Source organism: Mobula hypostoma, chromosome 12 (genome assembly GCF_963921235.1).
Source record: "Mobula hypostoma chromosome 12, sMobHyp1.1, whole genome shotgun sequence".
NCBI lineage: Eukaryota > Metazoa > Chordata > Chondrichthyes > Myliobatiformes > Myliobatidae > Mobula > Mobula hypostoma.
In genome coordinates, this window is record NC_086108.1 from 81,897,680 (window position 1) to 81,923,633 (window position 25,954).

The 25,954-nt window shown below is 42.7% G+C and overlaps 1 protein-coding gene across 5 annotated transcripts in view; it reads left to right on the forward strand.

The window, feature by feature from the left end:
- The window catches only part of usp24 (ubiquitin specific peptidase 24), a 262,902-nt gene that overhangs the window by 195,199 nt on the left and 41,749 nt on the right, over window positions 1-25,954 (forward strand). For all 5 annotated transcript variants that reach the window (XM_063064478.1, XM_063064479.1, XM_063064481.1 and 2 more), the window contains 4 exons: window positions 3,075-3,170; window positions 7,854-7,957; window positions 18,285-18,398; window positions 20,037-20,133. In XM_063064478.1, coding sequence (XP_062920548.1) covers window positions 3,075-3,170; window positions 7,854-7,957; window positions 18,285-18,398; window positions 20,037-20,133 — 411 coding nt within the window. The remainder of the gene's footprint in view (window positions 1-3,074; window positions 3,171-7,853; window positions 7,958-18,284; window positions 18,399-20,036; window positions 20,134-25,954) is intronic.

Below are 25,954 nucleotides of genomic sequence, written 5' to 3' on the forward strand. Positions count from 1 at the left end.
TGTCCATGGCCTGGGGGTTGGGGTGGTGGGACACTGGGGTGTCATCTCGTCGCCTGTTTCCATTAGAGCAGGCAGCTCATCTTCTATCTCTGCCCGCCTCGATGTCGAAGGTCGAGGTTCGTCGTCTGCTGTGGCTGATGTGGAAGGCTTGCTTGACTGCTGAGCCTCGTGCATTTTTCTATCACACAGTTCTTTAATAAGGACTCAAACCATCCTGTAAATATCTCCTAAACCGATGTACCCTTTCAAAATTAAAGTCGTACTTTATCATTACTCATTCGGTTTCGATTGTTATCCTTTCCTCTTCCAATTGCATCAGCTCTTCATCTATCAGTTCGTGGTGATGGGATGCCAAAACCTCTTCAACATCATGTTCGTCAGCTTCCACAAGCCAAACTCACGTTGTCCTTAGTTCGTTCACCATGATCAAAACGATTAATTATGTCTAGTTTTACCATAAGTATAACACCTTTACGAGCTCTTTCAGGCTTTTCCGATACCATAGAACTCATCTTGCAAATGGCTGCTCACAGGCACATGTTAAAGCAAAGCAGTTCCGAATCCGGGGGAGAGCGGCTGCTTGGGGCGTGCGCTGATTTTTTTATTGCGCACTGAATTTTTTTCGTAACAGTGAAAACACCTTCTGAAAGTGAAAACAGGGTATTAATGTAGGTCTTTCGTAACAGTGAGGTTTCGTAAAGCGAACGTTCGAAAAGCGGGGGACACCTGTAGTTCCCTCCCAACAGAATCTGATTACTTAGGCATAATCTCTGTACCTTTATTTGCCATGTAATTATTTTGCTCATCTTTTATTTGCCTCAGTTATCCTTGCTTTATCAATGGATGATTCCCCCCCCCCCCCGAATTCTTGTCGGACATTGACTTATTTTTTTTAAGGTTTAAGGTTTCTTTTATTTCTTACACCTATCTCACAACGCGAGGGAGTAAAAATTTTTGTTGCTTTCCATCACAATGTGGAAGCAATAAGAAGGGAAATGTGGGAGGACATTACCCAAACACTAAAATTGTACACATAATTGCTTGGTATACATGTATGTACGGTCAGATATGCAATCAGATCAATCTGTATTAATGAATCTGATGGCCTGATGAAAGAAGCAGTCCTGGAGCCTGTTGATCCTGGCCTTAATGCTGAGGTACCATTTGCCAGGCAGTAGCCGCTGAAACAGCTTGTGGTTGGAGTTGCTGGAGTCCCTGATGATCCTCCGGGACCTTTTTATGGACGTGCTGTTGTAAATGTCCTGAATAGAGGGAAGTTCACATACACTGATGCACTGGGCTGTCCACACTACTCTCTGCAGTACCCTGTGACTGAGGGTAGTACAGTTCCCATACCAGGCGATGACACAGCCAGTCAGAACGCTCTCTATGGTGCCCCTGTAGAAAATCCTGAGGATTTGAGGACTTATGCCAAACTTCAGCTGGCAGAGGTTAAAGATGAGCTGTTGTGCTTTTTACACCACACAGTCCAGCTGAGATCCTCGGTGATGTGTATGCTAAGGAATTTGAAACTATTCACCCTCTCAACTACAGTCCGGTTGATGTCAATAGGGGCTAGCCTATCTCCGTTCGTCCTGTAATCCACAATCAGCTCCTTCATTTTCCTACATCGGGGGAGAGGTTGTTTTCCTGGCACCACTGTATCAGGGTGTTGACTTCTCTGTAGGCCGTCTCATCATTGTTGAAAAATAAGGCCTATCAGTGTAATGTCATCTGCAAATTTTAACAGCAGATTGGAACTATTTGTGGCAGCACAGTCATGGGTGTATTGGGAGTGGAGGAGGGAGCTTAGGACAGCACATCTCAAGGTGAGGAAGTCCATCCTTACCACCTGCCAGCTTTCCGACAGCAAGTCCAGGATCCAACTGCACAAGACGGGGTGAAAGCCTGGTCTCTGAACTTCTTTTCGAGTCTGGGGGGCGGAATTATGGTGTTGAATGCTGAACTGTAATCCAAGAACAGCATTCTAACACAAGCATCCCTCTTCTCCAGGTGAGAGTGAAGATGGTGTATGGTGCTGTGGCTGTGGCATCATCTGTCGATCGGTTGTGTCGTAGGGGGTCCGGTGTGGGTGGTAGAATGCTGCAGATGCAGATTTCCCCTGTCCTTTGGTTACTCAATCTCATGGATTAGAAATTAGTGTTATTTTTCTATTTCACTACAAAAAGCCATATTTTAAGGGACTAATTGTTTCTTATAGTCAGGGCTTTAACAGCAAAACATCTGTTGAAGATACATTTCCTAGAATTGAACAATTGCCCATGTATTCTGCTTGTACAGTATCCAGCATACTCTTGCAGACCCCAGAATGTGGAATTTAGATCATGGTGATGAACTGTTGATCAGATTTATTAACAAGGTAATGTCATTGCAAAGTGAAGTAATTAAAAATTTCTACTGTTCAGAATATTTTGAAAAGGTATCTCTTGCATTAAAATAGGACTCAATAATGTAGAGTTTGCTGCATTAGCTCCACCGTAGACTCTTTGTTATATAAAAGGTTGAGAATTTGGCATCAGCTCTAATTTCCTGATGTGTCACTTGAAAAGCTTTAGAAATTTGACAAAGCAATCAAAACATATCAATTTAAAACAGAAGTAGAAATACCAATGAAATTTACCATAAACAATGTAGAGTATTTGTATTGAAATACTTGAATTCTTACCAAAGCAAATGATGAAGGGTCTCGGCCCAAAATATCAACTGTTATTCCCCTCCATAGATGCTGCCTGACTTGCTGAATCAGATACTTCTGTCTCATATGCAGCTGCTAAATCATACTTTTCTTCTTCTATCTGGTTTTTTGTGAGGAAAAAAAACTGACAATATAACGCAGTTTGATAAAGGAATTTCTTTGTAAGGGTGGCTGAAATTTTAGAAATAGTTTATTGTATGCAAACATGTTTATGGAAATTCTCTTAAATAGCAAAGGTTATTTACAGTAATTCTCCAGACACTAATAATGAAACCACATTTTGTTGCTGTGTGAACTGCTGAAATAGCTCAAATTATATCTAGCTGTTGTCTGAATGACTTTTTTTTGTCTTTGATAGATGGTACGAGATGAGAACCTAAAGTTCATGAAAAATAGAGATGTTTTCAACAGTGACTACTTCAGTTTCATGCTTTCCTTGATTTCACTCAATGCAGTAAGTGTCAGGTGCTGTTTGGGAGATTGGCCTATGTAGTTGTAATACTACAACTTGGGAATGTGAAGGCTTAATTGGAATTGATTTATTATTGTCTAGTGTACCAGGTATAATTAAAAGGTTGTCTTGCATCCTGCTCATACATATCATAACATTGCACAGTGTAGTGCAATTTAAAGCAACAGAATGCAGAATAAAGTGTAACAGCCTCAGAAATCTAATTGTTGCATCCAGTTATTTAAATTCGGCAACCTATATCTGGAACACTTCAATGCTCTTGATCTCCTCAACAACTTTCAACTTCCTGGCCCTGATTGCTTCATTTTCACCATGGATGTCCAGTCCCAATACACACCTATCTTCTATCAAGAAGACATGGAAGCTCTCCGCTTCCTTCAGACCTGACCAGTTCCCCTTTATCACCACCCTCCTCTGCCTGACAGAACTGGCCAATTTCTCATCAGTTTCTCTTTCGGTTCCGCTCACTTCTCCAATTTCAGGGTGTAGCCACGGGCCATTTTCTTGGCTACATAGAACAGTCCATGTTCCAAGCCTTCTCTGGTAATGCTCCCCAACTCTTTCTGCATTACATTGATGACTACATTAGTGCTGCTTCATGCATTTATGCTGAGCTTGTCAATGTCATCAACTTAAATTCAGTTGGTTGATAGAGTCATAGAACATTACAGCACAGAAACGGGCTCTTCGACCCATCTGGTCTGTGCTAAACCATTAATCTGCCTGGTCCCATCAACCGGCATCAGGATCATAGCCCTCCATACCCCTCCCATCCATGTACCTACCCAAATTTCTCTTAAATGTTGAAATTGACCGCACATCCACTACCTGAACAGGTAGCTTATTCCACACTCGGACCACTCTCTGAGTGAAGAAGTTCCCCCTCGGGTTCCCCTTAAACATTTAATCTTTCACCCTTACTGATGACCTCCAGTTTTAATCTTGCCCAACTTCAGTGGAAAAAAGCCTGCTTGCATTTACCCTATCTATATTCTTCATAGGGTGGCGGGGTGGCGATACATTGCTACCAAAGGAGGTGTAAGACGCTCCTTCCTTCCGCTAGCTTGCAGGAAACAGCAAAGCCTTTGAACAGAAAACCATAAAAAGTTAGTGGATTCAGCCTAGTACTTCATGGGTAAAGCCCTCCCAGTCGATGAGCACATCTACATGAAATGTTGCTGTACAAAAGCAGCATCCACCGTCAAAGATCCTCACCAACCAATCATGCTCTCTTCCCGCTGCTGCCATCAGGTAGAAGGTACAAGTGGCTTAGGACTCGTACCACCAGCTTCAAGAACAATTACTATCCCTCAACTATTAAATAAAAGAGGATAACTGCACTCAGTTGCCCCATCATTGAAATATTCATACAATCAATTGTCTCACTTTAAGGACTCTATCTCTTTATCTCATGTTCTTTTTATTTATTGCTATTTATTTATATTTGCAGTTGCAGCTTGTTAACTTTGCACTCTACTTGATCTTTCATTGATCTTGATAATGCTACTATTCTATAGATTTACTGAGTATGCCCAGAGGAAAATTAATCTCAGGGTCGTATATGGTGACATTTATGTACTTTGATAATAAAATTTTACTTTGAACTTTTGAACTTTGATTCCCACAGCTATATTGATTATACCTCTTCCCACCCTGTAAGAATCCCATTACCTTTTCTCAGATCCTTCGTCTCTACTGTTATCTTCCCGGAATGATACTTTCCTTTCCAAGACATCAGAGATGTTCTCCTCCTCCAAAGTATAGGGTTTTCGGTCCTTCAACATTGATGCTGCTCTCACCTGTATCTCTTCCTTTCCCCGAACATCCACGCTCACCCCATCTTCCTGCCACCTTAACTGGTTTAGAATTTTTCTTGTCCTCACCTACCACCCCAGGAGCCTCCACACTCAGCATACCATTCTCTGCAATTTCTGCCATCTTTAACAAGACCCCTACCACCAAATAAATTTTTTCCCTACCCCCACCTCTGCTTTCCACAGGGATTGATCCCTCCATGATTCCCTTGTCTATTCATCAAGCAAGCAGCAGAAGTGCTACACCTGCCCATTCACTTCCTCCCTTACCTCTATTTAAGGCCACAAACAGTCCTTCCAGATGAGGGAACACTTCACTGCAAATGGTGGCCTCCTACATATTGGTGAGACCCACTTTAGATTGAGGGGACTGTTTTGTCGAACATCTCCACTCCATCCACAAAAAATTTCCTAGTGCCCAATCATTTTAATTCCTATCCCCATTCCCGTTCTGACATGTCTGCCCATGGTCTCCTCTACTGCTATAATGAGGTCCCTCTTAGGTTGATGGAGCAACACGTCATATTCCAAAGGTAGTCTTCAACCTGATGGCATAAATATCTATTTACACAACTTATGGTAATTTTTCCTGCCTATCACCTCCCTCTGGTGCCCCTCCTTCCCTTTCTCTTATGGTCCACTCTCCTATCAGATTCCCCCTTCTTCACCCTTTTGCCTTTTCCACCTATTACCACCCAGCTTCATATTTCATCTCCTCACCACCTCCCCCCCACCCACCTGGTTTCACTTATCACTGTTTATTTATTTCCATAGATGCTGCCTGACTTGCTAAGTTCCTCCAGCATTTTGTGTGTGTTGCTGTGAACTTCCAGCATCTGCAGAATCTATTGTTTCTTGAAGTTCACTACATTGTGTATCCCTTTTAGATACTTTCAATTCTAAAAGTTAGTTTCTTTGAGTAAGTCCATATCAGTGCAAGTCTTCACAATATGGTTGAAATATATTTATCAGCATGGTACAGAAGAAACATAATATTGAAGTTCTTATTAGCTCAGTTAGGAAAGAACCAATCGCCCAGACTTAGAATCCTTGGTTTTCTGGAGAAACTTGCTGCTCAAATCCATCTCTGACCTTATTAAAAGGCCCTGATTGGTGACTTTTATGGCTCAAAACATGCCATGTTGTAAGAGATCAGAGTGAGTAGGGAACTTGCAAAAAAAAGTTATTGACATCTGTTTAAGTGCATTGAGACAACCTTTAAGCATTAAGTGATAATCATTGAATTGATTCAGTAAAACTAATTGCACTACTACATACGGTTTTGTCCATTCCAAAATCAATCTTTTATTTGATAGAACTCACATTTGAGCCAAAATTCAATTTGTTACCAAGATAGAACAGCAGTGTTGTTTGAACCAACACTTCGATGTAAACTCCAGATAAGGTTTGGCATCGTAAAAACCTAGGGGAAGCCTTGTAAATGGAGGTCAAACACTATACAAAATATTGCCAAAAATTGTTAACTGTTGCGTTAACCAACGTTTCAATAATAATTGTTTGTAAAACCAAATCAGTTGGTAGGCATGATAAGTTTGAAGTTGCCCTATTTGGCCCCCCTGACTCCATCAAAGTGATTACCAACAGTCTTGGTAACCTGTGCACCCTTGTCAAACCCCATGTTAAATCCCTTGGTGTGATATTTGATTCCACCTTTAAGTTTGACAAGAAAGTTAATGCAGTAGTAAAAGCCATTTTACTATTGCCAAAATCAAGCAGTTTCTCTCTTTCAAAGATCTTGAGAAAGTCATCCACGCCCTTATATCCTCCCACTTGGACTACTACAATTCCCTATATACTGGGATTAGTCAGTCGTCCCTGTCCCGTCTGCAACTAGTCCAGAATGCCGCAGCCAGGCTCCTAACAGGTGCCCGGAAGAGGGACCTTATTACTCCTGTCCTGGCCTCCTTCCACTGGCTGCCAGTATGGTTCAGAATTGATTTTAAGATTCTCCTGTTTGTTTATAAAGCCCTAAATGGGCTGGCCCGCTCTTACATCACAGACCTTCTAACCCCTTATTCTACTTCCAGGTCCCTCAGGTCGGCTGACTTGGGACTCCTGGCTGTCCCGCGATCTAAACTTAAGCTCAGGGGTGACCATGCCTTTGCTATTGTAGCTCCCAGACTGTGAACAGCATTCACCTCCCTATCAGATCTGCCTCCTCCATCAACTTTTAAATCCAGGCTCAAATCTTACTTTTATTCACTAGCGTTTGAATTCTCCTGATGTGGCTGATTTTTGGCTTGTGCCTAGGCCCTTGTGTTGTTTCTTTTGTGCCTATAAGCTGTTTGCCTTGTTGGTTATGTCTGTGTTTCTGGTATTTGTAATCTTAGCTATTCTGCTCTGATCTGTACAGCTCTTTGGTCAATGTGGGTTGTTTTTAAATGTGCTATATAAATAAATTTGACTTGACTTGTATGAATGTAATGTTTACTTCTGCATTAGCTATGCCTTTTGTTTGTTTTGCCTTGAGATATGTTTGTGGCAAATTAAGTGCTTAGTCATCTGTTTTAACTGATCAAATTATCATACTATTCATGAGCAATATGTCTTGTTCATACTATTAACCTATGTTGGCTGCGAATAGTAGACAAGATGCAAAACTACTGCTTCTGTTATGGATGTGGCACTCACAAATTGATGCAAGACCAGTGTCCCCAAAGAAGGTTTTATTTGCTTGTTTTAACAATTAATTGAAACTTATCAAAGCTATTAAGAAAACTGTGGGTTGCTCATTCTCTCTTGAGCGAGTGTTCAAATTTAGCTCAGTTTCTCAATTTGTGAGTATTTTATATTTCTGTTTTTCTCAGTCTAATACTCTTTTGTTCCATAGACTAAACTGAAGCATCCTATGTACCAGTCCATGGCAAAGATTGGCATGAAGCTTGCCATCCAGTTCCTGTTTCAAACCTACTTGAGAACCAAGAAAAAACTAAGGTATGAAATTAAGAGATAAGTTTGTTTTCTTATCTCGCCTAACATTCATGCGCAAGCAGGATCATCATTCGGTGAGCAGAAATACTTTTCCTTCCACCTTCTTTACCACAGGGTTTCTTACTATTCTACAGTGTTGTCTGCTGTGCTTAACTGGAGTTTGAATACAAATACTATTGATATGTAGGAATCAGTGGCAAACTATTTGTCATAAGGGAACTTGATTTTTTTTTGTTTTATTTTCTGTTCGGTATTGACATGAAACCTAAAGTCAAATGTGAAACAAACAAAGTTGTAAAAAACAAATTGCTGTAACAACTCAGTGGGTCACCCATTATCTGCAGAGGCAGAGGGGTTGGCTTTTCAAAATGAGGCACTGTAGCAGGCCCAAGTTCTTCCAGCAGTTTCAGATTCCATTATTTGCAGATGCTGGAAATTTGATCAACACACACAAAATGCTGGAGGAACTCAGCAAGCTGGGCAGCATCTAGGAAAAGAGTACAGTCGATGTTTCGGGCCGCGCTTTATAGATCGAGGTCCAGTAATCAAAAGGCTGTTTAAGGCATTGATATATGCAGTAGCATAGAAACAGTGGCTGGTCATTTTCCTCACTGACACTTCTGTCCACAGCCTCCTCCACAACCAGCTTGAGGCTAAACACAAATTAGAGGAATAGCATCTCATATTCTTCCCGGGGTCGTCTTCAAACTGGTAACATGAATATCAAGTTTTCAAGCTTCCAATAACCACTCCCCCTGACTCTTTTCCCTTGTATTTCGTTTTTGTCTCCTGCTGATCCAGCTGGCCCTGTCACCCTGTTGATTACCCCTCCCCCACCTTCTCCATCTGCCCATTAGCCACACACTCCTTTCATTAGTTGCCTTTCCACCTTCCTCCCTTTATTGCATGTCCACTGTTCTCTCCTATCAGCTCCCAGCTTCTGGCTGATTCCCACTCTATACCTAACATGCCTATCACTGCTCCTCACCTGAACCTGCCAGCTCTTGCTCTACCCTTTCTCTAACATTTTTATGCTGGCTGCCCTCCCCTCTTTCTCTCCAGTCCAGTTGAAGGGTCTCAACCTGAAATGTCAACTGTCCATTTCCCTCCATTGATGCTGCCTGGCCTGCTGAGTTCTTTTAGCACGTTTATGTTGTCAGTAGAAATAAAGGTTATTTGAAGCAGTTCAACGTGGTTAACATATTGCATACTGTACATTTTATTGAAAATGTTTTTTCCTTTTATTCATTAACACAAAATGTTGAGCTCATCTAATCTGCATTTCAGAGCTAACCAAATAAAAGTTCTTGTATTGTTTGATGGATTATTGCAAATGCTATTACTGCTGAAGTTTTCATCAGCTGTTTGGGTAGCAGCATTTGATGTGTAGAGTCATAGAACACTACAACACACAAACAGGCCCATTGGCCCATCTAGTTCATGTCACACTGGTCTCCTCCATAGTTCTGTCTATCTGCGCCCGGACTATAACCTTCCATATCTCTCTTATCTGTGTACCTATCCAAGCATCCCTCGTATGATACAATTCCCCCTTCCCCTCGTACCCCATCTGTTATTTATTTATTTATATACATACATTCTTTCTCTCTCTCCTTTTTTCTCCCTCTGTCCCTCTGACTATACCCCTTGCCCATCCTCTGGGTTCCCCCCCCCTTCCTTCTCCCTGGGCCTCCTGTCCCACGATCCTCTCATGTCCCTTTTGCCAATCAACTGTCCAGATCTTGGCTCCATCCCTCCCCCTCCTGTCTTCTCCTATCATTTTGGATCTCCCCCTCCCCCTCCCACTTTCAAATCTCTTACTAGCTCTTCCTTCAGTTAGTCCTGACGAAGGGTCTGGGCCCGAAACGTCGACTGTACCTCTTCCGAGAGATGCTGCCTGGCCTGCTGCATTCACCAGCAACTTTGATGTGTGTTGCTTGTGCAGCCCCCCTGGCCACCCTCAGGGTCGCTCGGCTCGCTGTCGTCTAGGGAAACAGCCTTGGCCCCGCCAAACTGGGTAATTCGTTTGTGTGGATGCTGTGTGAGGTACCCCACCCTGCCCAAATAACAGACATTACACCAGATGCAATTAAATGATTTACAGTTTATAGATATTACTGGAACTATATAATTAAAAGAGAATAAAATATAAAAGGAAAATAAAAGGCGCCACATTTATCAAAGTTCAATCTCTTCGTGCACAAACACCGTTGGAGCTCAAGGACCTTCTTCTTCACCCTGCGACCCCCTCGGACCACCTCGACCGGCCGCCTGGGACCAACAACAGTGGTCGACCAGACGCTCCACACGAGTCCATCTCCGTCTCCTCGCTGAACGTCCCGCTCGGGGTCCGACCCCGTTAGCGGACTCACAGCATCTGGTCCATCCTCTGTCTCGCTCTCCCGCCTTCTGCCCCAAAACCCCGCGCTACAGTATCTTCAAATACACCAAAACCATAACAACTATCCCAATTGGTTAATAGCACCCTCTTATCACCCTCTAAACCACAATAAGCTGCTAGCGCAAACTTTCTCAGCGTTGAAGCACAACAAAGCCGCATTCCCCAGATTAACATAACAAAAACGCCATTTTAATTAGCCTCCGCAGTAACATAAAAATCGAAACCCCCTTACACTCTCCCCCCACCAAATAAAGTCATGTCCTCATGACTTCTAAATAACTCGCCACCCAGTCCTACAGATACACAACACACACATACACAGATACACACAGTGACAGTGCTCCCCAAACAGTAGACCTTACTCCCGTCCCACGGGCGCTAAATAGGCCAACCTATCTGGGAGCTTCTTAACCCTCTGAGACCTCCGTACCCCCTCACCTAAACCCAAAAGGCTCAGACACTACTAGGGATACCTCGGGCCTGCTTGCCAACTCCTCTCTCACTCAGGGCACCACTACAGCTCGGAACCCCCGTCCCGTGTCCGGGGCCCCGCCTCTCCTCCTTCCTGATCCTGATGACTGCCCACAGCTAGCCCTCCCCACTACACCTGACTCAGTGAGAGAAGGGCCAAAGGTCTCTTCCTCAATCACGGGGAAGTTAGCGAAAGGCAGCATGTTCCACATGTGCAGCACATCATCCTTTGAATCCGTATCCTTCCTCATTCCCTCGATCGATAGCTACTGGTTAAGTTTCTCCAAACTGAAACATTTAGCCCTTCAGCCTCCTGCAGTCGAGATGTCACCTTCTTCGGGGACTCCTTCAACTCTCACCACAGCCTCAGCAGTTCTGACTCAGGGTTCTTGGCCATCTCAATCTGAGACGCAGTTACCCCACCAGCTTCTTCCACCCTGACCTGAAAAGCAGCAGTTAAAGAATGTTCAGCCTCCGGTTGTTTCTTCCTGAGGGCGTCCTCCAGGTCAACTTTCAGTTTTTCCACTTCATTTAAACTCGCGATAGTCATCTTCAGGTTCCTTTCAAGCGTCCGCCTCCCTTTTCCGAGATCTGTCCTCCATTTCTTTACCTCCTCGGGAGTGTAGTCAAACTCCCCTCCCTGGGCTCTCGGTTTTCTGTTGACCTTAGTCAGAACACTTCCTTGATCTTCCCCAACTTGTAAATCTTCCAATCTGTTCTGAATGGACGTCTTGAGTTTCTGCTGATCCCTTCGAAGGTGGGTCATTGTTTCTTCTCGCTGGATTAATTTGTCAGTATATGACCGCAGTGCGGTGCAAATCCCCTCTCTTCTCTGTGTCTCATTCAGATTGACGACCTGGGTTTCCATCCCCCGGTCCAGCACCGTCTGTCCCAACACCAGGAAGTTCAACTGGTATGTCGGGTCATTTTCCTCAGATTGCACCAAACTCCTCCGGCCAAAAACTCCTCCACATTTGACACTTCGCTTCGGTCGCCCAGGCTCAGCCACTCACCTCGCCTCATAATCTCCCCAGGCGAATCCAAGCTCTAGGCGGTCATCCACATACGTCAAAACTCCACACACCTTCACTTCCCCCATGGTTTTCCTCACGCCCCACGGGAAGGATGCAGGGGCTCCGGATATGCCCTTGGGCATCTTTTCGGATCGGAAGAATCCTAGGGAACTAGTAAAGGCCATCTTCAGCTCAACAGCTGCACTCCTCAGGATCTGGCAACATCCACCCCTCAGATGCAGCACATTAAACCACGTCGCATCATCCACACATGCGCTGCCTTCATCTTCCATGCCGCCAGGGTCCAGTTGCCGCGACCTCTCTCTCACTGAGGTGTCTTCAGCGGTCAACTCCCCTCCCTCGTGGTGGTTCGGAGCATCTACTAAGAGGGTCTCACCCTCAGCTACTTTCCCCAAGCCGTACCACCGCTGGGTCTCGTTTAAATTCAGTACTGGCTCAAGGCTGCTACACACGTCCTCAGAAGCAACTCGACATGCTGGGTGCCCAGAAAATGCCTCCATGAACTCCAGGATCATTAACCAATCATCGTCTTCTGGATAATTACCGGCACTGGTACCCAAAGTCTCGGGTGCCCTTGCGGTTGTCAAGGATAAATGCTTCAGACACTGGTTGTAAAACGAACTGTACAACAACTTGATCTGTGCCCCGGGGTCGAGGATAGCTTTAGCATTGCTTCCCTCTATTCATAACGACACCCTGGGGCGTGGTCCCTCTAAGCCTTCAGGAATAGGGTCTTTTCCTTGCGGAAGTTCAGTGGTACATTGCTAGGAACGTGCTTCCCCAGAGACCGCAGGCCGTTCCCCCACTGGACCTCCACTAAGTTTCCCGACACCTCTCTGATCAGCTGAACAACTGATCCCCTGAAATGATCCCCCTGGCACTACAAGCAATTTAGCCGCCCTCCTCGCCAGAGAAGACACACTGAAAACTTTCCCCCCCTTTCAAATAACTGACAGCTGTCACTACGGTGTTTGTGAACCTGACAGCTCTAACACCGTCACCAGCCCGCCTACTCAAACTTTCAACCAATCCCTGTCGCTCTCCCTCAACCGAGCACTGCCACTCATCTAACAACTGAGAGATCCGCTCTGCCCACGTCTCACACGTCTCCGCCCCTCCTGGGGTGGACACTATCCCCAGTGCCAGGCGGATCCTGCCAGAGCTAGAACATTTATTCGCAGACTCTACCTCCAAATCAGACCACTCTTTCCTCTCTCTCCCAACTGCATGGACAGCCCCGAGTTCCACCTCTAACTCGTCAATGCTAGTCTGAACTCGAACAAAGACCGCACCCACAACGCATACAGCAATCAACAGCAAATAACCCACAGAGACACACATTACAGATTTAAACAGGGCACCCACACAGCATACCAACAGACTCAAGCATCCCGGACAAAGCCCCCACAATGCAGCCTCCCTGGTCACCCTCAGGGTCACTCGGCTCGCTGTCGTCTAGGGAAACAGCCTCGGCCCCGCCCAAACTGGGTAATTAGTTTGTGTGGATGCTGTGTGAGGTACCCCACCCCGCCCAAATAACAGACATTACACCAGATGCAATTAAATGATTTACAGTTTATAGATATTACTGGAACTATATAATTAAAAGAGAATAAAATATAAAAGGAAAATAAAAGGCACCACACTTATCAAAGTTCAATCTCTTCGTGCACAAACACCGTTGGAGCTCAAGGACCACCTTCTTCACCCTGCGACCCCCTCGGACCACCTCGACCGGCCGTCTGGGACCAACAACGGTGGTCGACCAGACGCTCCACACAAGTCCGTCTCCGTCTCCTCGCCGAACGTCCCGCTCGGGGTCCGACCCCGTTAGTGGACTCACAGCACCTGGTCCATCCTCTGTCTCGCTCTCCTGCCTTCTGCCCCAAAACCCCGCGCATACAGTATCTTCAAATACACCAAAACCATAACAACTATCCCAATTGGTTAATAGCACCCTCTTATCACCCTCTAAACCACAATAAGCTGCTAGCGCAAACTTTCTCAGCGTTGAAGCACAACAAAGCCGCATCCCCCAGATTAACATAACAAAAACGCCATTTTAATTAGCCTCCGCAGTAACATAAAAATCGAAACCCCCTTACACTTGAATTTCCAGCATCTGCAGAATTCCTCGTGTTTGCGAGGTTACAGAGAATGGTGTGCAGGATTTTCAGGCTCTGGATCCAGCACATTATTCTCCACAACTTCTGCCTTTTCATCTTCACTACCACCTTATTATTTTGGCTCCATGTATAGATGATCATACAAATCTTCAGGAGGTGCAATATTGACCTTTGCTATCCTTTTCTTCATAATATTACTGTAATATAACTGTAGAAACCCTTGAGATTCTCTTTCACCTTGTCAGCTAGACCAATTTTATGACCTCTTTCAGCTCTCCTGATTTCTTTCTCAAGTGTACCCTTGCATTTCTCATAATCTTCAAGTACCTTATTTAACCCCAATTGCCTACGCCTGATATGCATCTCCTTTTTGGCCTCAACATCACTCGATAGATTAGATATGAACAGATTAGATATGGCAAAGTTATTTCCTGTAGTAGGGCATTCTAGGACAAGAGAGCATAACTTCAGGATTGAAGGACATCCATTTAGAACAGCGATGCGGAGAAATTACTTTAGTTGGAGGGTGGTAAATCTGTGCAATTAGTTGCCATGAGCAGCTGTGGAGGCCAAGTCATTGGGTTTATTTAAGGCAGAAATAGATAGGTTCTTGATTAGCCAGGGCATCAAAAGGGTATGGGGAAAAGGCAGGGGAGTGGGGATGACTGAAACAATTGGATCAGTCCATGATTGAATGGCAGAGCAGACTCAATGGGCTGAATGGCCTACTTCTGCTCCGATATCTTATGGTCTTATAATCAATTTAAGTTCTCTAAACTGAAGAGAAAATCTGCAGATGCTGGGAATCCAAGCAACACACACTAAATGCTGGAGGAAAAGAGATGCCGCCTGGCCTGCAGAGATCATCCAGCATTTTGTGTGTGTGGGTGTTCTTTAAACTTGTTAGCTTTGCCTTTTCTCTGACAAGAATATACAGATTCTGTATTTTCAATATTTCAGTTTTTGCAGATCTCCCACTTACTAAGCACCCCACGAAACAACCTACCCAGTCCATGTTTGCCAGATCTCTTCTGATGCAATCAAAATTGGCCTCTCTCCAATTTAGAATCTTAACCCAAGGCTTGTCCTACCCTTATCCATAATTATCTTGAAACTAACAGACTTATGATCACTAGGTCCAAAGTGTTCCCCTGTGCAGACTTCTGTCACCTGCCCTGTCTCATTTCTTAATGGGGCTTCCAGTATTACACTCAATCTAGTCGGGACCTCTATATATTGATTAAGGAAACATTTGACAAACTCTTATCTTATCCTGTTCTTTTACAGTATTAGTCCTAGTCAGTGTGTGAAAAGCTAAAATCAACAACTACCACAGCCTTGTATTTCCTGCATCTGTCTACCATCTCTCTACAAATTTGCTCCCCGAAATCCAGCCAACTATTGGGAGATCTATAATATAGTTCCATCAATGCGATCATTCATTTTTTCATTCCTCAGTTCCACCCAAATTGCCTCAATAGACCAGTCCCATCCCCCAGTATGTCCTCTTGGTGCATTGCCATGGCATTTTTCCTAATTAATAATGCCACCATTCCCACTTCAATACTTACCCTTCTGTCATTCTAAAACAACGGAATCCTGGAACATTGAGCTGGCAGTCCTGACCTTCCAACAACCAAGTCTTATTAATGGTTACAACATCATAATTCCGTATAGTGATCCAAGCTCCAAGTTTATCAACACTTTGACTCATTTCAACTTTTCGGCCACACTTTGACTCATTTCAACTTTTCGACCACACTTCGACTCTTTTCAACTTTTCGACCACACTTTGACTCATTTCAACTTTTCGACCACACTTCGACTCTTTTCAACTTTTCGACCACACTTTGACTCTTTTCAACTTTTCGACCACACTTTGACTCTTTTCAACTTTTCGACCACACTTTGATTCTTTTCAACTTTTCGACCACACTTTGACTCTTTTCAACTTTTCGACCACACTTTGACTCTTTTCAACTTTTCGACCACACTTTGACTCATTTCAACTTTTCGACCACACTTTGACTCATTTCAACTTTTCGACCACACTTTGACTCATTTCAACTTTTCGACCACACTTTGACTCATTTCAACTTTTCGACCACACTTTGACTCATTTCAACTTTTCGACCACACTTTGACTCATTTCAACTTTTTGACCACACTTTGACTCAGACTCGCTATCACAGCCATATATCCTTTCTTGGAACGTGTTCAACTTCTCTAACTTCCGCTAGGCCCCACCTCCCCCTCGTACCCCATCTGTTACTCATTTTTATGCACACATTCTTTCTCTCACTCTCCTTTTTCTCCCTCTGTCCCTCTGAATATACCTCTTGCCCATCCTCTGGGTCACCCCCCCCCTTGACTTTCTTCCCGGACCTCCTGTCCCATGATCCTCTCGTATCCCCTTTTGCCTATCACCTGTCCAGCTCTCGGCTCTATCCCTCCCCCTCCTGTCTTCTCCTATCATTTTGGATCTCCCCCTCCCCCTCCAACTTTCAAATCCCTTACTCACTCTTCCTTCAGTTAGTCCTGACGAAGGGTCTCGGCCTGAAACGTCGACTGCACCTCTTCCTATAGATGCTGCTTGGCCTGCTGCGTTCACCAGCAACTTTGATGTATGTTGCTTGAATTTCCAGCATCTGCAGAATTCCTGTTGTCCAAGTTTATCAATACTCCTTACATTGAAATAGGTCCAACTCAGAACATTAGTCCCATCACGCTTAATCTTTCTGTTTCCATCTTTGCTTGTAGGCTCACGTCTACTTTCCCCACAACTACTTCAATATCTGCTCTGGTGTTCTGGTTCCCATCCCTTTGCAACTCCGTTTAAACCTGCCTCCTGCCCCCCCCCACCCCCTCCAGTTTAGGTACAAGCTGTCCCTTCTGTACAGGCCCTACCTTCCCTGGAAAAAAGGCCAAAGATCCAAAAATCTGAAGCCCTCTCACCTGTATAATTTCCTTAGCCATGAGATGAACTGTAGAGTCTCTCTATTTCTGCATTCACACAGGTAGCAATCCTGAGATCATCACTCTGGAGGTCCTGTCCAGATCCTAACTCCCTGAACTCACTTTGCAGGGCCTCATCACCTTTCCTGCCCATGTCATTGGTGCCATTGTGGATCACAATTTGACTGCTCACCCTCCCCCTTATAAATGCCCTGACTATGATCTGCAACATCTTTGATCTTTGATGTGATGACTTTTCCTGCCTCAATCATGTTGCACGCAATCTCACTGGCCTCTAACCTTTTAATTAAAACTTAAGCAATTTAAATGAAAACAACTTTGCATGCAGTTACTGTGGAACATGTTCACTTACAAGGAATCTGCATTTTCCACGTCCTTTTTACATTAGTACAAAGTCAAAGGTGAGATTTATAATGTTTGTTTTCAGATCCTATTTCATTGTGTCCTAATCCTGTGCTATCTTCCTGAATGTGCATCACCGCTGAGTGAAAATTATATTCTAAGAAAATTCCTTTGTGATTTATTCTTGTGTTCCTCATTACATGTATTTTCTGTTAGAGCAAGCAAGGAAAATCAGTATTTCCCCAATTTCAAAGAGTTTTAAATTTAGTTACCCGCTGTTGCAACTAATTAAAATTTTCCCCATAAATGAATCAGATTGCACATTAACAGATATAAAACTTGCATGGATGTTTTCATATAAATTGCTCTAAATTTTGATCAAGCGTTTGGAGGCCAGTGAGTTTGCATGCAACGTATTTTAAGCAAAAAAAATCATCACATCAAAGGTTCGCTGTATAGTTTACTAACTCCTTCGTTTTCATATCATTGTGTCCAGTATGAAACTTTCATGGTTTTTATAATTCTTCCAAGTAGCACTTATTTAAAATTTATGTCCTTCGAAGATTGCAAAAAGTATATCTGGAGGGCAATAAATCAACATAGTGGCCTAGAATTTGTATATGCTTCAAAACATTAATAATGATGTAACGCCTTGGACTGTTAAGTGAAGAGGCTGGTTTCACACCAATCAAGAAGGGAAATTTAGTTTTCTGACGGAAGTACTTTTTCACTTTAAAATTCCTGAGTCAAAAACTCAGTGAAAAAGTACTTCCATTAGAAAACTAAATTTCCCTTCTTGGTATAATTGCTTGAGCACTGTAGAGACATTTGGTCAATGTGTAGCTGTCTGTTTGTCAAACTCCAGGAGGCTTCAAGTTAGACTTTTTCTTTGATGGTCTGACCCTTGATGATTAGGGTTTCAAGATAATTGGTATAGTGAACTTCCAATGTGTAAGAAGTTCCTGATTTTATTTTAACAGGGTGGACACAGGAGAATGGATCACCCTCATCGAGAGGTTGCTTACAAACAGTTGTGAAGCCTGTCAGTGGCTAATTGAATTCCTGGTTGGGTCTGAAGGTCGAGAACTGATAAAGTGAGTCAAATATGTAAGCTTCTGAACCAAGAATTTTGATAAATATGTTCATTACTTTTGATGTATTGAGGAGGACCATAGAATTGTTAACTTAAAACTCCTGTAGGTAAATGGATGGATGACAAGTCTCTTAAAAGTACTCTGCTCCCAGTCTGGAAGTTCGATATTAAAGCAGCTCACGCAACAAGTGTGCACTGGGTCAAGTAACATTTATGGAGAACTAATATTTGATGTAAATGAATTTGTATCAAATCTAAATTCTAATGAAAGGATTACTGATGCTAATTGATTCTGCTTTTTGTTTTGCTGTTGCCTGCTCTGCTGAGCGTTTACAGCCTTTTCTGCTATTATTTTAAATTTTAATGTGGACATCATGCTCAGTGTTTTGGTTTTTGTAAAGTGAGAAACCGACTGTATTCAAAGATCAGGTTTCCAACTAAATACCTGAGCTTTCTTCTTGTAATTGGAGTGTAAATATTTGGCAGTTACAAGGTGGAGTCTTATTACTGGAAGTGGTTCCTGAACATACTTCTAAGATTATGATTGGCTCATTCGCTCGCATGGTAGCAATGAGCTAACATCAGCCCATCTCTGTTCAAAGACAGGTAGCGTAATCTTTCAAAAAGGGGTGGGGACAGGATGTGTATGTATTGCAAACTAGTTAAGGCATGTTATACAATACATGAAAGTAAGCATATCTTGGCTTATCTGATTCTTTCAGCCTTAGCTTTTCCGAGCTTTGTGGTATACTGCTGTATTTTTCATTTTTATAGTACATGAAAGTCATCAGTACCTGACACATTCCATAAACTACTTAATCCTGTGAGTCTCTGCAGCTTTAAATATAATTGACTAGATATGAATAAAATCAAAGCTTGCTGTTCCTGAAGCTTCATGACATATCCTTGTGTGACCCAAGGAGACAAAATTCCTGGTCACCTTTGTTCTGCGCATTGTAAGATCTAACATAACAAAATAAACCAAATGAATTTGGCTTGCTAAAATGAATCCGTCCTTCATACGTTAATAACATTGGTGACAATATTTTAATGACATCGCACTTACTGATAAACTGACTTCAATTCAGACATCCAAATTTTTTTATCAATCGTTAATCGCCTTTTCATCTTTAAGGTTCTTATTGTTCCCTTAGATTATTTGTATAAAATCATCTGAAAATGTTTATTAAAAAAATGAATGCAATGTGAAGGAAAGGAAGGATGGGAACTGGGGTCAAAGGGGAGATTACATAATAGCAATTGTTTGCTCTTACCGATATCTCCCTGTTCTTCCACCCAATGCGTGTGCATTTGCTGTGCATTGACTAAAATCTATCACTGTCTTTCTTTCCTGGATCTCATTTACCTACATTCTCTACAAGCTAATAATACAAAGTCAGAAATAATAGTCATTTTCAAAGATGAAGCTTTCCTCAACTCCCTGTCCATTCTGTCCAACTGCTTCCTTGCCACGTCATGCATTCCACTTGCTCTTCTATCTCTCCCCTCCCCATTAATTTCTACTGATTCTGACATCTTTGATAGGGCTGCTGCAGTTATAGAGTAAAAAATGAAAATATGAAGTAGCCATAACATACTTCACTTTGCTTTTCTCTGCATGTGAATGTATGCCTACAAGGATTTTCCTTCTGGAATGCACTGTTCGAGAGGTCAGAGTCACTGTTGCTACCATTCTTGAAAAAGCCCTGGAGAGCGCTCTGCTTTATCAAGATAAGGTTAGTAAATGGCATATGTGAAAAGCTGAGTGGCAAATGGCTGCATTGTGCATGTGTATTGCCTCAAATCTCATCTGGTATGTTACCAAATCGGTTCAATGTTGATATAATATCTGTTGAATTCTCCTAACCCACAGTTATGGACAGGTTCATTTAAAGAGTTCTGTCAAGGAGTTCATTACTTAAATGTTAAAGAATTGAATATGTATCTTCTTGTATCATGTTTCATCTTGCTGTTTTCAAATTTTTGCTAACCTATGCATAAATGTCCTATATGAAATAAATGTTTTTTTGTTTAAACTCAAAGTAGAATATCAGTACTGAAAAATGACAAAACCTATACCTTTTTAAAGCCTGTGTCAGCATTGATTATTCCAAGATTAGTGTCGCTTACCATAAACACTTACTATAGCTGTAGAGCATTTGTCTTCAATGTGGGTTTCAACAAAGCTTACTCCAGTGATGTCGTATAGTAAAAGGAATTTGTAACTGATTCATGTTGTACTACATTTAATCATTAGACCATAAGACATGGGAGCAGAATTAATCCATTTGGCCCATTGAGTCTGCTCTGCCATTTAATCATGACTGATCCTTTTTGTTCCCTTCCTCAGCCTCACTTGCCGGGGTTCTCCCCATAACCTTTGATGCTGTGGCCAATCAAGAACCTATCAGTCTCCACCTTAAATACCCCCAAATGACCTGGTCTTCACAGTTGCCTGTGGTAATAAATTCTAAAAATTCACTCTGGCTAAAGAAATTTCTTCGCATCTCTGTTTTAAATGTACACCCCTCTGTCCTGAGGCTGTCCTGAGTCTAGGACAATTGACTCTTGTCCTAGACTCCCCCACCATAGGAAACATCCTTTCCACATCAACTCTATCTAGGCCTTTCAACATTCAAGAGGTTTCAATGAGATCCCACTCCTCCCCCCCCCCCCAAATCCTTCTGAATTCCAGTGAATACAGACCAAGAGCTGTCAAATGTCCCTCATATAATAACCCAGAATTCCCAGAATCATCCTTGTGAACCCCTTCTGAACCCTCCAATGCTAGCAAATCCTTTCTTAGATGAAGACCTCAGAACTGTTCGCAATACTCAAGGTGAGGCCTCACCAGTGCCTTATAAAGCCTCAGCATCACATACTTGCTCTTGTATCCTAGACCATTTGAAAGGAATGCTAACATTGTATTTGCCTTCATCACCACCGACTCTACCTGCGCGTTAATCTTTAGGGTGTTCTGCACAAGGACTCCCAAGTTCCTATGCATCTCAGATTTTTGGATGTTCTCCCCGTTTAGAAAATAGTCTGCACATTTATTTCTTCTACCTAAGTGCATGACCATGCATTTTCCAACATAGTATTTCATTTACCACTTTCTTGCCCATTCTCCTAATCTAAGTCCTTCTACAGCCTACCTGTTTCCTCAACACTACCTGCCCCTCCACCAATCTTTGTATCATGTGCAAACTTGGCAACAAAACATCTATTCCATCATCTAAATCATTGATTATACGGCATAAAAAGAAGCATCCAAAGAGCTTTTACAGGTATATTAAGAGCAAAAGGACGGTAAGGGATAAAATTGGTCGTCTTGAAGATCAGAGTGGTCGGCTATGTGCGGAACCAAAGGAAATGGGCGAGATCTTAAATAGGTTTTTTTGCGTCTATATTTACTAAGGAAACTGGCATGAAGTCTATGGAATTAAGGGAATCAAGTAGTGAGATCATGGAAACTGTACAGATTGAAAAGGAGGAGGTGCTTGCTGTCTTGAGGGAAAATTAAAGTGGATAAATCCCCGGGACCTGACAGGATGTTCCCTCAGACCTTGAAGGAGACTAGTGTTGAAATTGCGGGGGCCCTGGCAGAAGTATTTAAAATGTCGCTGTCTACGGGTGAGGTGCCGGACGATTGGAGAGTGGCTCATGTTGTTCCGTTGTTTAAAAAAGGATCGAAAAGTAATCCGGGAAATTATAGGCCAGTAAATTTAACGTCGGTAGTAGGTTAAGTTATTGGAGGGAGTACTAAGAGATAGAATCTACAAGCATTTGGATAGCCAGGGACTTATTAGGGAGAGTCAACATGGCTTTGTGCGTGGTAGGTCATGTTTGACCAATCTATTGGAGTTTTTCGAGGAGGTTAGCAGGAAAGTGGATGAAGGGAAGGCAGTGGATATTGTCTACATGGACTTCAGTAAGACCTTTGACAAGGTTCCGCATGGGAGGTTAGTTAGGAAAATTCAGTCGCTAGGTATACATGGAGAGGTGGTAAATTGGATTAGACATTGGCTCAATGGAAGAAGCCAAAGAGTGGTAGTAGAGAATTGCTTCTCTGAGTGGAGGCCTGTGACTAGTGGTGTGCCACAGGGATCAGTGCTGGGTCCATTGTTATTTGTCATCTATATCAATGATCTGGATGATAATGTGGTAAACTGGATCAGCAAATTTGCTGATGATACAAAGATTGGAGGTGCAGTAGACAGTGAGGAAGGTTTTCAGAGCCTGCAGAGGGACTTGGACCAGCTGGAAAAATGGGCTGAAAAATGGCAGATGGAGTTTAATACAGACAAGTGTGAGGTATTGCATGTTGGAAGGACAAACCAAGGTAGAACATACAGGGTTAATGGTAAGGCACTGAGGAGTGCAGTAGAATAGAGGGATCTGGGAATACAGATACAAAATTCCCTAAAAGTGGTGTCACAGGTAGATAGGGTCGTAAAGAGAGCTTTTGGTACATTGGCCTTTATTAATCAAAGTATTGAGTATAAGAGCTGGAATGTTATGATGAGGTTGTATAAGGCATTGGTGAGGCCGAATCTGGAGTATTGTGTTCAGTTTTGGTCACCAAATTACAGGAAGGATATTAATAAGGTTGAAAGAGTGCAGAGAAGGTTTACAAGGATGTTGCCAGGACTTGAGAAACTCAGTTACATAGAAAGGTTGAATAAGTTAGGACTTTATTCCCTGGAGCGTAGAAGAATGAGGGGAGATTTGATAGAGGTATATAAAATTATGATGGGTATAGAAAGAGTGAATGCAAGCAGGGTTTTTCCACTGAGGCAAGGGGAGAAAAAAACTAGAGGACATGGGTTAAGGGTGAGGGGGGAAAAGTTTAAAGGGAACATTGGGGGGGCTTCTTCACACAGAGAGTGGTGGGAGTATGGAATGAGCTGCCAGACGAGGTGGTAAATGCGGGTTCTTTTTTAACATTTAAGAATAAATTGGACAGATACATGGATGGGAGGTGTATGGAGGGATATGGACCGTGTGCAGGTCAGTGGGACTAGGCAGAAAATGGTTTGGCACAGCCAAGAAGGGCCAAAAAGCCTGTTTCTGTGCTGTAGTTTCTATGGTTTTCTATGGTTTCAGTCCCAACACCGGCCCCTGCGGAACACCACTAGTCACTGTCAGCTGACCAGAAGGGCGTCCTTTTATTCCCACTTACTGCCTTCTTCCAATCAGCCAATGCTCTGACCATGTTAGTAACTTGCCTGTAATACCATGGGCTCTTAATTTGGTAAGCAGCCTCATGTGTGGCACCTTGTCAAAGGCCTCCTGAAAGTACAAATATACAACATCTTCTGAATCCCCTTTATCTATCCTATTTGTAATCTCCTCAAAGAACTCCAACAGGTTCATCAAGCAAGATTTTCCCTCAGGGAAAACATGCTGACTTTGTCCTAACTTGTCCTGTGCCACTAAGTACTCCATAATTTCATCCTTAACAATTGACTCTAACATCTTCCCAATCATTGACGTCAGGCTAACTGGTCTATAATTTGTTTTCTGTTGCCTTCGTCCTTTCTTAAAGAGTGGAGTGACATTTGCAATTTTCCAGTCCTCTGGAAAATTGCCAGGGTCAAATGATTTTTGAAAGATCATTACTAATGACCCCCACAATCTCTACCACTACCTATTTTGGAACCCTAGGGTGCAGTTCATCTGGTCTGGGTGACTTGTGTGCCTTTAGGACTTTCGGCTTTTTTGAGCACCTTCTCCCCTATAATAGTAACTGCACTCACTGTTCTTCCCTTGCACCTTTCAACATCTGTCACGCTGCTGGTGTCTTCCATAGTGAAGACTGATGCAAAAGACTGATGAGCTTTGGTAGAAGTAATGAAATGGTTGATTATTTTCTAAATGGAGGTTAAATACAAAAAACTGAGGCAAAAATGGACTTGGGACTCCTAGTGCGGGATTCCTTGAAGGTTAATTTGCAGGTCGAGTCTGTAGTGAGGAAGGCAAATGCATTGTTAGCATTCATTTCAAGAGGACTAGCATATAAAAGCAAGGATTTAATTTTTAAACTTCATAAAGCACAAGTGAGGCCTCACTTGGCGTACTGTGAGCAGTTATCTTAGAAAGGATGTGCTGAAACTGGAGAGGGTTCAAAGGATATTTACAAAAATGATTCCAGGAATGAATGACTTGTCATATGAAGAGCATTTGATGGCTCTGGGCCTGTATTCAATAGAATTCAGAAGAATGAGGGGTGACCTCATTGAAACTTATCGAATGGTGAAAAACCTTGATGGAGTGTGTGTAGAAAGGATGTTTCCTGTGACAGGAGAGTCTAAGACCAGAGGACACAGCCTCGGAACAGAGATGCGTCCTTTTAGATCAGAGATGAGGAGGAGTTTCTTTAGTCAGAGATTGATGATTCTGTGGAATTCTTTGCCACAGGAAGCTGTGGAGGCCAAGTCTTTTATGTATATTTAAAGCAGAGATCGATAGATTCTTGATTGGTCAGGGCATGAAGGGATACAGGGAAAAGGCAGGAGATGGGGCTGGGTGAAAAATTGGATCAGCCATGATGAAATGGCAGAGCAGACTCGATGGGCCAAATGGCCTTATTCTGTTCCTATATCTTATGGTTTAAAAATGCTCATTTAGTTCATCTGCCATCTCCTTCTCCCCTGTTATTATTTCTCTGGCCTCATTTTCTAGTGTTCCTTTATCCACTCTCATCTCTTTTTTTTACATACTTGAAAAAGCTTTTACGATCCACTTTGATATTATTTGCTAGCTTGCTTTAATATTTCATCTTTTCTCTCCTAATGATTCTATTAGTTGCTCTCTGTAGGTTTTTTAAAAAGCTTCCCAATCCTCTGTCTTACCGCTAATTTTTGCGTCATTGTATGCCCTCTAATTTTCTTCTACATTAGATTTGACTTCCCTTGTCAGCCACGGTTGTACTATTTTGCCATTTGAGTATTTCTTTGTTTATGGAATACATCTATCCTGCACTTCCCTAATTTTTTGCAGAAACTCACGTCATTGCTACTGTGCTGTCAGCCCTGCCAGCATCTCTTTCCAATTTATTTTGGCCAACTCCTCTCTCATACTATTGTAAATTCCATTACTCTACTGAAATACTGCTATGTCAGACCTTACTTTCTCCCTGTCAAATTTCTAGTTGCATCATATTGTGATCACTGCCTCCCAAGGGTCCTTTTACCTTCAGCTCCCTAATCACCTAGTAACACCCAATCTAGTATAGCTGATCCACTAGTAGGCTCAATGACAAACTGCTCTAAAAAGCCGTTCAACAAGCTCACATTTTTGGTGTCCATTACCAACCTGATTTTCCAAATTTAATATTACAAACCAGCTTAGCAGTACTTACTGTCATTATGCCACTTGTGTTTAGGACAGCAATGAAGGTCCTTCATTTCTGGTAGTGTTCAGGGCTTCCTTCTTCATGCCAGTAGCCCGGTTTTCACTACTGTCAGTCATTCAATTTCCAGGTGGAGATTCAGGAATACTGTCACACTTAGAGGTAGGATTCTTCATTGCTGTTTCCGTAACAGTTCTGTTTTA